This window comes from Canis lupus, chromosome X, assembly GCF_048164855.1.
Source record: "Canis lupus baileyi chromosome X, mCanLup2.hap1, whole genome shotgun sequence".
Classification (NCBI taxonomy): domain Eukaryota; kingdom Metazoa; phylum Chordata; class Mammalia; order Carnivora; family Canidae; genus Canis; species Canis lupus.
In genome coordinates, this window is record NC_132876.1 from 32,150,428 (window position 1) to 32,167,378 (window position 16,951).

General features: G+C 49.6%; 2 protein-coding genes across 2 annotated transcripts; one reads left to right on the top strand and one right to left on the bottom strand.

Moving 5' to 3' along the window:
* Nucleotides 1-9,037: 9,037 nt before the first annotated feature.
* On the bottom strand, nucleotides 9,038-12,860 carry NDUFA1 (NADH:ubiquinone oxidoreductase subunit A1). Its single transcript, XM_072816324.1, has 3 exons — nucleotides 12,606-12,860; nucleotides 11,596-11,685; nucleotides 9,038-9,172 (listed from the first exon to the last, which is right to left on the bottom strand). The coding sequence occupies exons 1-3, from the start codon at nucleotides 12,705-12,707 to the stop codon at nucleotides 9,152-9,154; spliced, it is 213 nt and encodes a 70-aa protein (XP_072672425.1). The 5' UTR covers nucleotides 12,708-12,860; the 3' UTR covers nucleotides 9,038-9,151.
* On the top strand, nucleotides 12,837-14,120 carry RNF113A (ring finger protein 113A). The gene has a single exon (XM_072816323.1). It carries the CDS (start codon nucleotides 13,023-13,025, stop codon nucleotides 14,067-14,069), a length of 1,047 nt encoding a protein of 348 aa, XP_072672424.1. The 5' UTR covers nucleotides 12,837-13,022; the 3' UTR covers nucleotides 14,070-14,120.
* The last annotated feature ends 2,831 nt before the right edge of the window (nucleotides 14,121-16,951 follow it).

Consider the following 16,951-nt stretch of genomic DNA (forward strand, 5'->3'; position numbering starts at 1 on the left):
AAGTGTCCTTCTTATCCAGGACTAAATGCTGAGCTCGCTGCCTGGAAGACACCACACGTGTTGTTGTTAAGGTCTTATGCACAGAACCTGCTAGTTCAATGGTGGAGTGCGGTGGGGGCTGGGGCTGGAACGGAGAAGGGTGGAAGGGAGTAGTGTGGCTTATAGGAATTCAGCCTCTATTCCCAAACAAAGGGTTTCACAACCTAGCTCTACCACAGACTGGCTTTGTGACTTTCGGTAAGTTGTTTCACGTCTCTGAGCTGCATGTGTATGATAGGGATCTTAATAGCAGTCACTTCAGGGGAGCCTGGTGGCTCAGTCAGTTGAGCATCTGCCTTCGGCTTGGCTTGTGGTCTCAGGGTCCTGGGATCGAGCCCCAAGTCAGGTTCTTGCCCAGGGAAGAGTCTGCTTCCCACTCTGCCCCTCCCCCTCAACCCCCCACCCATGCTCTCTCTCAAATAAATAAATAAATAAAATTAAAAAAAAAAATAGCAGCAACTTCATACCACTGATAAGATGAAACAAGGTGGGTGGCCCAGTAGTTGAGTGTCTACCTTCGGCTCAGGGCGTGATCCCGGGGTCCTGGAATCGAGTCCTGCATGGGGCTCCCCACAGGGAGCCTGCTTCTCCCTCTGCCTATGTCTCTGCCTCTCTGAGTGTCTCTCATAAATAAATAAAATCTCCAAAAAAAAAAAAAAAAAAGGATGAGATGAGGTGATTCACAAGGAGCTTTCCGAACAAGAAAAGACACTTTAAGTGGGCAATAAACATTAGCTACCACAATCAGGGTGGTAAAGACCAGCCACAACAGAGAAAATCAAAAAGTAGAGGAGTCAAAGAGTCCACCGCTTCCCCAAAGCTGGGCAAATTTGCCTGGGACAAGAGGGACAGGTGTGTGTTGAGCTGTCACTGTTTAGGCCCAGTGCCCAGCAGCCAAGCCAGGAAGAGGACTTGTGTGACACTGTCACCGGAGAGCATACCCGCCCCAGAGCCACAAATGGTCTTGGCTACGATGACCTGCCTCCCTTCTGCTCCCACACAGCCCATCAGACCAGGCTGTGAACTTTCTAGTGCTACAGCAGGCCTAGACCCACAGCTCCGCGCCCCGGAATTTCCTAGGAGAGACCCAAGAGGGGGAGGGCTAGGCTCCCCAACAGATGCATTCCAAAAGGGCAGAGCTCCAGCTTCCTCTGTGTCAAGCTTTTGCAGGTGAAGGCAGCGGCACCTTTCCTGAGAAGCTGTGGGCCTCTGGTGAGAGGTGTGGGGTGAAGACCAGGCCTGGGAGGGCGAGCACTGGGGTTCTTAACTGCCTGGAGGAGAAAGACACAAAGGCAAGTGACAAGAAGCTCCTTGTAGGCAAAATGTGTTCATGGGGGAAGCCAGGAGAGATGGCATCTCTTTGGGGTGCCTGGGTGGCTCAGTGGTTGAGTCTCTCTGCCTTCGGCCCAGGGTGTGGTCCCGGGGTCCTGGGATCGAGTGCTGCATCGGGCTCCCTGCATGGAGCCTGCTTCTCCCTCTGCCTGCGTCTCTACCTCCCTCTCTCTGCGTCTCTCATGGATAAATAAAAATCTTTAAAAAAGAAGAAGCAGCAGCCGCCCCTTTGTTTTTTTTTTTTTTTTGTAATTTTTATTTATTCATGATAGTCACACAGAGAGAGAGAGGCAGAGACACAGGCAGAGGGAGAAGCAGGCTCCATGCACCGGGAGCCCGACGTGGGACTCGATCCCGGGTGTCCAGGATCGCGCCCTGGGCCAAAGGCAGGCGCCAAACCGCTGTGCCACCCAGGGATCCCCAACCGCCCCTTTGAATCGGAAACTTAAACTCCGTGGCCAGCGCTGACCTGCCCTGGCCCTGCGCTCTCCACCCTGAGAGGCCTTGGAACCCAGGCCGCCGAGGGCCGCTCCTGCAGGCGGCGCCCTGCTCTGCTGCTCTGGCTCCTCCTGGGCGCAGGCGAGCGCGGCCCCCGGAGGTGCAGGGGAGGAGAGCGGGGCTGGGGGGTCCGTACAGGGGAGGAGAGCGGGGCTGGGGGTCGGTGCAGGAGAGGAGAGCGGGGCTGGGGGGTCCGTGCAGGGGAGGAGAGCGGGGCTGGGGGGTCCGTACAGGGGAGGAGAGCGGGGCTGGGGGGTCCGTGCAGGGGAGGAGAGCGGGGCTGGGGGTCGGTGCAGGGGAGGAGAGCGGGGCTGGGGGTCGGTGCAGGGGAGGAAAGCGGGGCTGGGGGTCCGTGCAGGGGAGAAGAGCGGGGCTGGGGGTCGGTGCAGGGGAGGAGAGCGGGGCTGGGGGTCGGTGCAGGGGAGAAGAGCGGGGCTGGGGGGTCCGTGCAGGGGAGGAGAGCGGGGCTGGGGGTCGGTGCAGGGGAGGAGAGCGGGGCTGGGGGTCCGTGCAGGGCCGGCGCGGCCCCTCGTTCCCGGGAAGGAGCCGGGGCAGCAGGTCCGAAGCCCCAGGCCCACGTCCCCGCCCCGCCCGGGAGCCTCCGCTCGGGGCGCCCTGCCGGTCGTCGGAGCCCGCGAGCCCGCCCTCCTGCTCGGACAGCAGCCTGTGGGCCCCTGAGAGATCGGGGAGCCTGGGCACAAAAACGTGCCACCGCCGGCGCGGACGGGCCACCAGAGCGTGCCCCGCGGCCCCAGGGCCTCTGAGGCCGCCTGGCCGGGCGCACCTCGGGGCGCGGGGAGGCACCTCGGCTTGCCCTGCGTATGGGAAGTGGGGGTGAGTGGGCCGAGGACGCTGTGCTCACCAGACAGTTGCTTAGGAGACCAGGTCTCTTAGGCCGCTTCTCCCGGGAGCACAGCTGGGGAGGCCCCGAGGCAGAGGCGGTACCCGTCGGAGCCACCCCCAGGAGGGGCGCTCTGGGGGAGCCCACACCCTGGGCCTGCGTGTCCCTTCAGTCATTTTCACTCCCTCTCGGTGTCTGCCTCCCTCCTGCTCACCTGGTGGCCCCTCACCGGGCTTCTTCTCACCTGCTATCCTCCCTGAGTCTGCCTAGCAAGGCTGGCCATGGCCCTGAACCCTGGCCAGGTGCCCGCACCGTGGTCAGGTGAACCCGGTCAGCCGGCTGCCTATCTTAAGCCCCCCGGGGTGCACAGGTGGCAGGCACTGTGGGCAAGTGAAGGTGAGGAGAAAGCCCCCCCTTCACCCAGTGCACCCCTTCTGGTTGGGAAGACAAGGCACGCCCATGTGAAAAGAGAACTAGTGAGGCATGTTGGGTTTGGGCAGGTCCTGGGCCAGTGTGGCTGCAAGACCTGGCTCCGCGTCTAACAGGCTGCCCGGCTGTCCTGGGAAGGGGTAGGGGGAGGCCGGAGCTGGGGGCCTTTCCCGAGCTGAGGCCCTTCCAACAACAGTAAAGGCAAGGACCCGGAGTACTGTGCTGGTCGTGTGGTCTGTCCCGGGTGGGCGGATCCCTGAGTCATGAGGTCCCGGAGACCTCTGAACCTACAAGCCCTCCGGGAGCACACACGTCTGCCATGGACGGGGCGGGCGCCTCCTTGAACAGCGCCTCGCTCAGAGCTGTCCTCCGACAGCTGGACTTCTGACGGCGCCTGCCTGGATTCTCATCCCCAGTCGGAAGTACAGTGGGCCGCTCTTCCAGGCCCTGGATGCAAACTCCAGCCTTGCTCGAGCTGCCTGAGCCACCCTACCCCCAAGTCGAGCCTCTTACTGGTAAAGAGGGGACTGGGCTGCTAGGGGCCACCTGTTTTCTGGCCTCCAGAAAGCAAAGGTATTAGGCCTAGAAGGAGAAATCTCTGTGGAATGAAACCGATGTTGCCCAGCCAGGTGTAGGTGGCACACAGGCTGGGGGCTGGGGGCTGGGCAAGGTGGACCAAAGAAAATCTTAAATACATGGGAAAGATGTTTGTTTTCTTGGGGCAGTCATGTTCGGTGTTCCACTGTCTTCCCCCTTTTCTGTTGTCGTTGGAATTACAATTCTTCGGGGTCATAATTGAAATCGCATGCTTATTTGTTTTTTTTTTAGATTTTTTAAAAATTTATTTATTCATGAAAGACACAGAGAGAGAGAGAGGCAGAGACACAGGCAGAGGGAGAAGCAGGCTCCGTGCAGGGAGCCCGATGTGGGACTCGATCCTGGGAGTCCAGGATCATGCCCTGGGCCAAAGGCAGATGCTCAATCGCTGAGCCACCCAGGGATCCCTCGCATGCTTATTGTGAATTTTATTTTATTTCTCTCTGACCCAAATGTAACTATTGGTTTCTTCATGGTTTCTGGAACTGCAGAAGAACTGCCAAGAAACAAGACAACAGAGGAAACAAAATGTGTTGCAACTAATAAAGCAACAGTTCCCTGGGTTTACACAAGTAAGACCTGCTAGGCCATCTTCTCATGTGATGCCCTGAAAAGAACAATTAGGTCTCCAATCCTGAACCAAGATTTGTGGGAATCCCAAAAGCAATGATTTGGCAAAAGAGCCTTTGTTGGTGGCAAAGCATATTACAGCCGACAGCATCAGACACAGAGGGTACACAGATATGCCAGAGAAACCCTTAACAATTAAAGAGGATGCAAACATAGCATTAGATTTATTCTTTTTTTTTCTAATTATTCATGAGAGACTCAGAGGGAGAGAGGCAGAGACACAGGCAGAGGGAGAAGCAGGCTCCCTAAGGGGAGCCTGATGCAGGACTTGATCCCAGGACCCTGGGATCACGCCCTGAACCTAAGGCAAACGCTCAACCACTGAGCCACCCAGGCGTCCCAGAATTGGATTTATTCTTTATGGGAATTTCCTTGTCTTTTATCAGCAATGCACCAAAATGTGAAGGTTGTAAGAACATTCTGAACCCCAACTCAGTACGCTATAGGGTCTGTTTCAGCTTTGTCTAGAAAGCAAAGGAAGAGAGTGCCCTAAAAGAACTCTCTAGCGAGTGCAAACCTCAGAGATGCGGTATTTGGCCAGGGCGGGTGTGAGAGTGAGTGAGAGGGAGGAGAGGAGCGCTGCACAAGCACACACACCAGCCAAGGAGCAGAATGCCAGACTCTGGGTATCTAAAGTCCACATCGACATATCTGGGAAGAAAAATCTCGAACTGTTCCATATGTAACTGTTCTTGTGTCTCACAAAAGCGCAGGAGAATAATTTGTGTTCTCAGGACGCATCAGGGTGATAGGAAATCTTGAAAAGCAAGTGATGCCCAGCTCTCAGCCCCCAGCCCCTGTCCTTATCCAGAAGCTTCCTGTTGAGGGCGGGCTGGCTTCAATCTTGTCCACTTGGGCAGCCCCGGTGGCTGGCGCAGCGGTTTAGCGCCGCCTTCAGCCCAGGGCGTGATCCTGGAGACCCAGGATCGAGTCCCACATGAGGCTCTCTACATGGAGCCTGCTTCTCCCTCTGCCTCTCTCTCTCCCTCTCTCTCTCATGAATAAATAAATAAAATCTTAAAAAAAATTTTTTTCCACTCATCACCTCCCTGCAGAAGGGAGCAGGTGGCAGCTGCCGAGAGAGGTTCTCACAGTGGCGTGAAGCTGGATTCTCCTCTCTGCTTTCAGAAAATACCGGCAGAGCAATCAGTGTCTTCACTGAACTTTGTACTGCCTGTTGTCTTTGCCTGCCCTGCCCTGGGAATACCTTAGTGGTGATCATTCATTCTAAGAGGGAACCCCAGGCTGCTGCACTTGGTTATGCCCTGGGTTATGCCCCGACATCCCACTTGGGTAAGTGCCTTTTGGGGACCTAGGAGTGGACTGGGCCGCTCTTCAGGGGGTGCTCACAGGGCCAGCCACGATCCCTTCCACGTGCACAGGACTGCAGTTACAAACCACTTCCCGCACAGGACTTCTCAGGGTCCCCGATACCCGGGGCCGCAGGCAGGGCACATCCTATCCTCACCTGGGCGACGGGGGGCCTGAGGCCCAGAGCAGGGAGGCGACTTGCCTAAGGCCGCACGGCCGGGGAGGGTGGGGCCCTCCGAGGCTCAGGTCAGCTCCTGGGGCGGGCGGTCCCGAGCCGCAGAGAAGCCTAGAAGCCCTGCTGGCCTCTCCCACTAGGTGTCAGCAGCGCCTCATGGAAACTGTGTAAACTCCGCAAGTGCGCCCCGGGGCAAACTCGCCGCTGGAGAAACCCGCTTCCGGCCGGCGCGTGCCCGGCGGCAGCTCACTCCCGCCTGCTGCCCTGCGGGGAGGCGGGCGCCCCGAGGGGGCTGGACCAGGCCCTTCCGGCTTCCCTCTGCCCTAGTTCTGCACCCCCGGCCCTAGGTCTTTCCTGCGCAGCCGCGCGTCTGTGTCCCCAGCCAGGCCGTGTTCACTGCGTGCAGTGGCCCCCCTCGGTTGTTTATCTCGTAAAAGGCTTAGTGTGGGCATCACCTGGACGCTTACCCTAAGCCCTTTCCCCTCCCCCTCCCCCCAACCGCCGCCCCCTCCCCCGCAGAATCGAGCCCTTCTTGCTCCCCGCACCTTCTGCAAACTTCAGTTCCTAGCGCCCCTCACCCCATCCCGTCGCTGTTTCACCCCCTCCTCTGAGCTCCTGAAGGGCTGGCTGAGTCTTCTCCAAGCTGAAGCCTGGAGCCTGGCGTGTAGCGTTTGCTGAGCGGTGTTTATTGAAGCAAACCCCAAAGAACAGCTCAAGGTACACTGCATTGGGAGTCAAAACCCCAGGAGTCCAGGCCCACTTCTACCACTAGTTGGCTAAGTGATCGCTTCCCATCCCTGAACCTTGGTTTCCTCATTTGGGGAATCGGAATTTGGACTAAATGTCTAAGGGTCCTTAGAAATTGGATTCCTGGGGCGCCCGGGTGGCTCAGCGGTTGAGCGTCTGCCTCCGGCTCAGGGTGTGATCTCGGAGTCCCGGGATTGAGTCCCACACCCAGCTCCCTGCAGGGAGCCCGCTTCTCCCTCTGCCTGCGTCTCTGCCTCTCTCCTTCTGTGTCTCTCATGAATAAATAAAAACCTTTAAGGAAAAAAAAATTAAAGACGTGCCACCCTGGCGCGTCTGGGTTGCTCCGTACACTAAGCGTCTGCCTTTGGCTCAGGTCATGATCTCCAGGTCCTGGGGTGGAGCTCCACATCTGGCTCCCTGATCAGCGGCAAGTTGGCTTCTCCCTCTCCCTCTGTGATCTCCCTCAAATAAATAAATAAATATCTTAAAAAAAAAAAAGACAGTGAATAAAGCCAAGTGAGTGGTGTTTCCCAAGCATCACTTCAATCTTTTTTTTGCCAAAAATAGACTTATTTTTCAGAGAGCATGCGGGTGCGGGGGGTGGGGGGGTGTCGTGGCAGGACAGTGGGAGAGGAATCTCCAGACTGCCAGCTGAGCATGGAGCCTGATATGGGACTGGATCCCAAGACCCTGAGACTGTGACCTGAGCCAGAATCAGGAGTTGGAGGCCCAGCCATTGGAGCCACCCAGACACCCCACATCATTTCAATCTTAAGAGCAGAGGGATGAGGGGGGATCAGCAGCCAGACCACCTCTGTCAGAGCTGATATAAGAAAACACTTCTGGCTGATTGCACTTGCAAAAAAAATCAAGAGAAATACAGGCTACAAATCACCACTATAATCTTCAAGCTACAGTGTTTGTTTGGTTCACTCTTTGGCAGCAAAGTATAATGAGGCCACATTTGATAGCAGGTGCCACAGACCAGGGAGGCGAGTTATTCAGGCCCAAATGCTGAACCTGACCAACTGATTTCTGTCATTTTGTGGACCTTCACTAGACAGCCCAGAATCCATTTAAGGAGATACTCTTAGTGGATGATCCCTAGCTAGAGTCACAGTAGACAGACAATAGACCTAAAAATCCAGAGACTTAGGGATAGATTAGGTGTCAGTGTCTTCCACATCCTTATCTGTACTGCCTGCCCTCTTCCTCTCCAGAACTAGTTCTAACAACTAAGGGAGGCCTGTGCACAGCTAAATGCAGACTAGAGGTGTATACAGTTTGAAATCACGACTGCGTCTTTCCTCGGTTTCATCACAGGACGGCACGATGTAAAGAAATGCTCAAAGTATGAACACCACCTCCCTTTTCTGTAAGCCCTGCCCTGCCGCATGAGTTCAATGGAGCGCATCCACTGCAGGTATTTTAGGTCACCAGTCCATCAAAGGTTAAAATGGATAAAAGATGGGAGATAGTGACTAACAATTTAGTTTTCTCACCTAGAGGTCCTGTGGTCACCTGGGGGGCGGGGTACACACACACACACACACACACACACACACACACACGGGTATTACTGTCTCTCTAGGAGTTGACATTTTCAAATCTTTGTACTACTGGGTTATGTCTAGTGTTGAACATGTATCTTTTTTTAAGATTGGATTCATTTATTCATGAGAGACACAGGAGACAGAGACAGAGACACAGGCAGAGGCAGAAGCAGGCTCCATGCAGGGAGCCCGATGTGGGACTCGATCCTGGGACCCCAGGATCACGCCCTGGGCTGAAGGCAGACGCTCAACTGCTGAGCCACCCAGGGATCCCATGAACATGCAACTCTTTATTTCAAGTAGTCAGTACACTCGTTTGAATAAAATGATGGCTGTCACTGCTCTCCGCTAAAACAAAAATCAACACTTCAGTGAATCCTGTGTTAGATGCAGAATGCATGAAAGTTGAAGGTACAATCTCAGTTTTAAAAGCATTCCACTTGGGGGCACCAGGCTGGCTCAGTGGGAAGAGCATGCGACTCGTGATCTCAGGGTCATGAGTCTGAACCCCACATTCGGTGTAGAGATTACTTAAAAAAAATAATAATTAAAAACCTAATAAAAGCATTATACCTGGAATTTAACACAATAGGAATCATCCAGAAAAAGAACCAGAAAAAAAAAGGACTACTTTTTCTGTATTCTCCTAGCAATCTCTGAAGGAATGATGTCTTTTTAAATATATTCCTATCTATTCCAATAGTAACAACTGCCATTTATGACACGTTGGGCAGTGGGCACAGGGACAGGTACTTGCTGAATAGAATAGATCTATCTATAATTTTAAGCCTCAGTTGCCTTCTATTTTTTTTTTAAGGTGATAAACCCACATTGGGTGAATGGCTTGAGCTTGTATAGTACCCATGGAAAAAAATAAAGAAAGCCTTAGATTTTACTTTTTGTTTTTATTATGTACTACATTAATACACTGCATAACCTTCTAGAAGGGGTAGATGAACCATAACCGAGGTATTTTTCATCAATCAGGAAAATGCTTCCTTAATCGATATTCTCCAAACCCTGAAAAACAGTATAAAAAGGAAAATGTGAGAATTCTGTTGCCACCACAGATGGACAAGTACAGACATACCTCAGAGATACTGTGGGGTCACTTCCAGACCACTGCAGTAAAGTGAGTCAAAGGACTCATTTTCAGTTGTCCAGTGCATATAAAAGTTATGTTTACACGATGCAGTAGTCTATTAACTGTGTGATAGCATATGTCTAAAAAAATAATGTACACACCTTAATTTTAAAGTTCTTTAGTGGGGGATCCCTGGGTGGCTCAGCAGTTTAGCGCCTGCCTTTGGCCCAGGGTGTGATCCTGGAGTCCCAGGATCAAGCCCCACATCGGGCTTCCTGCATGGAGCCTGCTTCTCCCTCTGCCTGTGTCTCTGCCCCTCTCTGTCTCTATGTCTATCATGAATAAATAAATAAAATATAAAAAAAATAAAGTTCTTTAGTGCTAAAAAATGCTAACCATCATCTGAGTTTTCAGTGAGTCGTAAGCACTGATTGCAGATACCACAGCAAATAAAGTAATAATAAAAGGTTTGAAATATTTCAAGAATCACCAAAATGTGACACAGAGACATAAAGTGAGCAAATACCGTTGGAAAAATGGTGCCAATAAAAAAAAAAAAAATGGTGCCAACAGACTTGCTCCATGCAGGGTTGCCCCAAACCTTCAATGTGTAAAAAACACAGCATCTGTAAAGGCCAAAAAAATGAGCTATGCCTGTACTCTTACTTCCAGTGTCATCAAATGGCATTCTCTATTAAAGTACTTTCACATCCCACATTTCTCTAACTGCAACAATAAACTGAATTTTATAATCACCAAAGTAAAAAGAACGACCTATGATGATTTCTAGTCTCCATTTTCTGACAGCACCAAACATCCCTTGATATGTAAAGTCTCCCCCTTCCCAGCAGAATTAAGACCAAGTTACCATCTGGATCCTTCGGAGATTAAGGACAGTAAGGTAAAACCATCAGAAAAATAAGTAACAGCCACCCCGAGGAAGATACTATTAACCTCATTCTATTTTTTTTTTTACAGATGAACAGATGGAGACTCAGTTTCAAAGGAAGAAAGGAAGGAGCAGAGTCAGAATTCAAGGTCAGGGACCCCCAACTCCCTAACTCTTGCCCCACAAGCATGACACTGTTTATACCGAAGATTCACTCTCTCTGTACTTAGTTCACAACCAAATACTTCAGAAACTAGAGAGTAAAAGATTCATCAGGGATGACATTTCTTCCAAGTGTTAAAATAACACAGTCCAGGTATTTTGTTTACGATTGTAGGCAGAACCCTCTTAAGAGAAATGAAAACTGCCTAGTCCTAGGAGCCACTCTATAGAAATTCTGATTTGGAATCTTCACTTTATCTCATATGGCCAGCTGATTCTGATGGTTATTCTTGGACCACACTGAGAAATACTGCTTCAGTTGAATAGATCTCTCAGCGTGTTCATTAGGTGATTCTCAAATAGCACTGTAGGGAGAGGCAGATCAGCTAGGTTGGGTCCTTACAGTGTTATTTCATCACTCAGACCCTGTTTTCTCATCTATAAAATGAAATTAATATTAACCTAGGTTCACTGTGAAGAATAAATAAGGAGAAAATATTAAAAAGTAACTACTTTTTTTTTTTTTTTTACAAAAAATAACAGAGATGGACTCCTACAAGATCTAAGAACATATATCAGGTTTAATCATATGAAAATGCTACCGCTTGGCCATTTCTGACCTACAAAAACAGCAATTCCACAGGATTTAATGAAATTTAAAATCATAGTAATCATAGTAATACCATATGGTATTGGGTGCAGGAACTGGCAAACAATGGAGTATAAAAGAGGGTATTCATGAAAGAAGATCATGTGAATATGGAAGTTTAGTTTACTAGAATGGTATTTCAAATAAAAAGTGGATTGTTCTATAAGTGGATAATTGTGACAACTGACTTATCTTGGAAAAAAGTTAAATCCTGTGATTTCACATTATACCCCCAAAATGACCTGTAGATGGGTCAAAGCACTAAATGTAAAATAATAATAATAATTGGAAAAGTCTTGAGTAGTGAAGCCATTTGTAAGCAAGACATAAAACTCAAAATCCTGAATGACAAAATATGATAAACTGAGCACCAAAATTAAAAACTATCTGATGAAAGACATCATAAAGAAGACAGAATGGTAAAAAAGATTTGCCCCATATAAAACAGACAAAAGATTAATAACCATAATAAAGAACCCCCATAAAAAACAGCAACAGAACAGGCAAAGCCCATATGTAGACAATCCACAGAATAAAAAATACAAATGATCATTAAGACAAGACAAATGCAAATGAAATTAGCTCTGTAAAACATCTGGCAAAGCATTACCAGAACCCATCTCAACCCTGACAGATGATTAGTATCAAAGCCATCTTACCTTTGACACATAGTAACGATTAACTCCAGAGACTCGCCTATCTCTTTGCATCAAACTCCACTGATATGGATAATAGGCAACCCTTTTTTCCTACAATTAAAAGAAATTATTGCACAATGTTTATGAAAATGAATGACCCAACAGAAAGCTATCAGAATTTATAAGTGACACTCTAGAAAAATGGGATCATCATTGAAACAAAAAACAAATTAAGAGCAGATCCTAAACATTTTTTTAAATTGAAGTTCGATTTGCCAACATGAGAACAGATCCTAAATAAGACCGGACTATTAAACTTCAAAATTAGGATGGTAACCATGAGTTCTTATACTTTCTATTTTAACCAGCGCCTGTTTTTTTTCCCGTTCCTCCTTCCCTCCCACCTCCCTCGCCCTCCTACCCCCCGTTTTAAAGACGTGACTACTTGTTTCCTTTTGGGACGCCAATGAGAAGAAACAACAGCGGTAGATCACACGTGAAGATCACAAAACCAGAAAGCGAATACATTATAACCTGTAGTCAAGCGATAACGTGAAGGGCTAGGAGGAGAGGAAAGTTACGGTCCTGATGTGAAAAGCAGGATCTTGCGGCAAATTCCTAAAGGCTTGGGAAAAAGGGTGGGGGATAAAAAATGTCAAGGTAAAAAATTAAGGGTAGGGAGGCTAAAAGCCGAGAAGCTACCAAGATGTGGATGTGAGAAATTACAATTTTAAAAAAAGGATCAGAGATCCGAGGGAGTGCAGGCAAGACTAAAGCGACGCCCAGGAGTTGGCCCACCTTCTTATCTACCTTTCCAGTTCTCAAACCTGCTCTGCCCACTCTTCACCCAACAACTAGCTGCTTCTTGCTAGAGTAGAATGTGGTTTCCGTCGGGTTTCGTTCCGCAAGCCTCCGCTTTTAGGCGACACGAAGACAGCTCGACAGCTCCTCCGGACCCCAGTGGCCTCCCACCGCCAGTTTTGTAACGCCAGTCCGCGGAGTCGGCCGTCGGGCCGGAGAGGCCGCCTTACCTTGCCCCCGTTAGTGAACCTGTGGATGTGCGCCGTGGCTATGCCGGGGATGACCAAGCACACGGCCATGACGCCGATCCCGGGCAGAATCTCGAACCACATCGCACCGCGGTTGGCAGGGCCAAACCCTTCCTTCCCCACCCCCGGCAAAGGTGACCGCGCCTCGGCTCCTTCCCAGTAGGCTCCGCGGCGGCCTCCCTGCGGGGCGGGGCCACGCACGCCCCCGGGAGGATGCGACGGGGGCCCGCGGGGCTCAAGAGTGGCGCGCGCTCGCACCTTGGCGTTTTCGTCCTCGCGCAGTCAGCTTCGGGCCGCCCAGTTTGTTCCGGGTGGCGGCCGAGCGCGCTACGTGCTGTGACGTGAAGAGGCCCCGCGTGGCCGAGCGCGCCATTGCCTTCTGGAGCTCCAGACGCTAAGATGGCAGAGCAACTTTCTCCGGGAAAGACCACAGACCAGGTGTGCACCTTCCTCTTTAAAAAGCCTGGTGGACGAAAAGGGGCTGCAGGCCGCAGAAAGCGCCCGGTCTGCGACCAGGAGCCTGGAGACAGCAGCAGCAGCAGCGACGAAGGTAGCACTGTGGTTCGCCCCGAAAAGAAGCGGGCGATCCACAATCCAATGATACAGAAGACTCGTGGCAGTGGTAAACAGAAGGCGGCTTACGGCGACTTGAGCAGCGAGGAGGAGGAGGAGAAGGAGGAGGAGAACGAGTCCGAGAGTCTTGGCGTGGTATACAAGTCCACCCGCTCGGCAAAACCCGTGGGACCGGAGGATATGGGGGCGACTGCTGTCTACGAGCTAGACACGGAGAAGGAGCGTGACGCACAAGCCATCTTTGAGCGCAGCCAGAAGATCCAGGAGGAGCTGAGGGGCAAGGAAGATGACAAGATCTACCGGGGCATCAATAATTATCAGAAATACATGAAGCCCAAGGATACGTCTATGGGCAACGCATCCTCCGGAATGGTGAGGAAGGGCCCCATCCGAGCTCCCGAGCATCTACGTGCCACCGTGCGCTGGGATTACCAGCCCGACATTTGTAAGGACTACAAGGAGACTGGCTTTTGCGGCTTCGGAGACAGCTGCAAGTTCCTCCATGACCGTTCAGATTACAAGCACGGGTGGCAGATTGAACGTGAGCTTGATGAGGGTCGCTATGGTGTCTATGAGGACGAAAACTATGAAGTGGGAAGCGATGATGAGGAAATACCATTCAAGTGTTTCATCTGTCGCCAGACCTTCCAGAATCCAGTTGTCACCAAGTGCAGGCATTATTTCTGCGAGAGCTGTGCACTGCAGCATTTCCGCACCACCCCTCGCTGCTATGTCTGTGACCAGCAGACCAATGGCGTCTTCAATCCAGCGAAAGAATTGATTGCTAAATTGGAGAAGCATCGAGCTGCAGAAGAGGGTGGTGCTTCCGATTTCCCAGAAGACCCCGATGAGGGTCCGATCCCCATCACTTAATTTTCCTATTATTCTCACACCTCAAAATAAATCTTTGTTTGGAAATCTTAATTCATCATGTCCTTCCTTTCTAGAGAAAGTGAAAGGAAAAGCCGGGTGGTGTAGTGGGGTCCTGGATGGACGGCTTGTAAAGCCTCCAGGTAGGTACAGTCTGGATTTTTACCTGTTATATATGCTGCCTGGGTGTAACATAACCTTTCAGAACCCTTTGGCATAAATTCAGGGGATGGGAGAAGTTCGACAAAAGAGCTAGCTAGAATTTGCTTAAAGTCAAGCAGTAATTGAAAGCAAGAACTGAACCTATTATATCACATTTCTGTATCACTTAATAGTTTAGGAAAGTACCTCCATGCATTAGCTCGATTGCGAGCCTGTACTACTTCGAAGTCGGCCCCAGTTAAGCTGTGCGTTTGGGGGGTGGGGGGTGAGTGGGAGAATTGGGGGGGGGAGCTAGTAGATAGCACCCAAGTGCATGTATGGGAAATGGTCCTTGCTCTCTTTAAAAGCACAATAAATAAATAAATAAATAAATAAATAAATAAATAAATAAATAAATTTTAAAGAAAGAAAGAAAAAATAAAAGCACCATAGGTAGCCACCCTTCCATGAATGATTGAGAAGGCTTATGCTATGCTGCCCAGTATGATAGCCACTAGCTTCATGTGGCAGTTGAGTACCTGAAATGGGGCTGGTAGCCACTGTATTGGACCCTGCAATTCTAGACTGAACTTGTAAGCCAAATTCAGAGGGCAAAAACCTAGCATTTGATAATCCACTGTCTGAAATGGTGTTCTCACAGACTGTAAGACAGCTGATCATGTTAACCTATGTGCCTGTCTTCCCAACGAGTTTGTGAAGTTCTCAGTGACTAACCCAGGGCCCGGCACATAACAAAAAAAATAAACCCAGAGATGTTTAGAAAGGGATATTGGGGCCAAAGCGTTGAATCCAGGCTGAGGACCTTTGACTATATCCTGTAGGTAATGAGATAGCAGAGATTTAGGGAGGGCAACACAATCAGACTTTTTTTTTAATGTTAACTGTGGTTGCAGGCTATCGGATAGATTATAGGAAAATGGAAGACAAGAGGCAGGGAGGCCGGTTAGACCAAATGATGAATAAATTTTTATCGACCTGATTAGTATTTGTCCTGATCCCAGGACACAGATGCAATAATAAGTTGTGGGTTAGAGTTTTTAAATTCACTCATTAATCCACTCAAATATATTCTCTGAGCACCTCTTCTGTGTCAGGCACTGTGCTTGGCATAGAGGATATTAGCAAACAAGATAGACGGAGCTAGACATCAAACAGTGACAGGTGTGGGGCATCTGAGTGGCTCAGTTGGTTAAGCATCTGACTTTTTTTTAAAGATTTTATTTATTTATTCATGAGAGACACAGAGAGAGAGGCAGAGACACAGGCAGAGGGAGAAGCAGGCTCCATGCAGGGAGCCCGATATGGGACTCAATCCCGGCACTCCGGGATCACACCCTGAGCTGGATCAAAGGTAGATGATCAACCGCTGAGCCACCCAGGCGTCCCAAGCATCTGACTCTTGATTTTGGCTCAGGTCATGATCGCAGCCTCCCAGCTCAGAAGAGATCTGCTTGAGTGGTTTAGCGCCTATCTTCAGCCAGGGTGTGATCCTGGAGTCCCAGGATCAAGTCCCACATCGGGCTCCCTGCATGGAGCCTGCTTCTCCCTCTGCTTGTGTCTCTGCCTCTCTCTCTCTCTCTGTGACTATCATGAATAAATAAATAAAATCTTTAAAAAAAAAAAAAAAGACTGAGCCATCCAGGCACCCCTGTTTAACTTTTTTTTCCCTGTTTAACATTTTTTAAAACATTTTTTTCTTAAGTGAAATTCACATAATATAAAATTAACCAGTTTAAAGTGAACAATCGGGCATCTGGGTGGCTCAGTTGCTTAAGCGTCTGACTCTTTATTTTGGCTCAGGTCATGATCTCAAGGTCGTGAGATTGAGCCCCACATTGGGCTCTGTGCTCAATGCAGAGTCTGCTTGTCCCTCTCCCTCTGCACTCCGCCTGCACACCCTGTCGCTTGCTCTCTCACACACACAAATGAATAAATAAAATCTTAAAGTGAACAATTCAGTGGCATTCAATAGATTCACAGTGTTGTGAAACTATCACCTATACATATATCCAAAACATTTTCATCACCCCCACAGAAAACTCTACCCGTTAAGCAAATGTTCCTCAAATATTCCTCATTTTCTCCTCCCCACATCCCCTGGCAACCACCAATCTGCATTCTGTTTCTATGGATTCAGCCATTTGAAATATTTCATATAAACATAATCATACGATATGTAATCTTTTGTCTGGCTTCTTTCACTTAACAATGTTTTCAAGGTTCATCCACATTGTAGCATGTTTCAGAACTTCATTTTTGAGGCTGAATAATATTCCTTTATCTGTATAAACATCAATTTTCTTTTTAGCCACTTATCTGTTGATGGACATTTGTGCATTTTCCACCTTTTGGCTATTGTGAAGAGTGCTACTCTGAAAATCGGTGTACATATATTTACTTGAGCACTTGTTTACAATTCCTCTGAGTATTCACCCAGGAGTAGAATTCCTGGGTCATTATGGTGAAGCCATATTTAACTTTTTGAAGAACTGCCAAATTGTTTTCCACAGAAGCTGCACCATTTTACATTCCCACCAGCTATAGAAGAGGGCTCTAATTTCTCCAAATCTTTGCTGACATTTGTTCTTTTCCCCTTTTTTTAAATTTTAATTTATTTATTCATGAGAGGGGAAGAGACACAGGCAGAGGGAGAAGCAGGCTCCCTGTGGGAAGCCTGATGTGGGACTTGATCCCAGGACCCCAGGATCACAAACTGAGTTGAA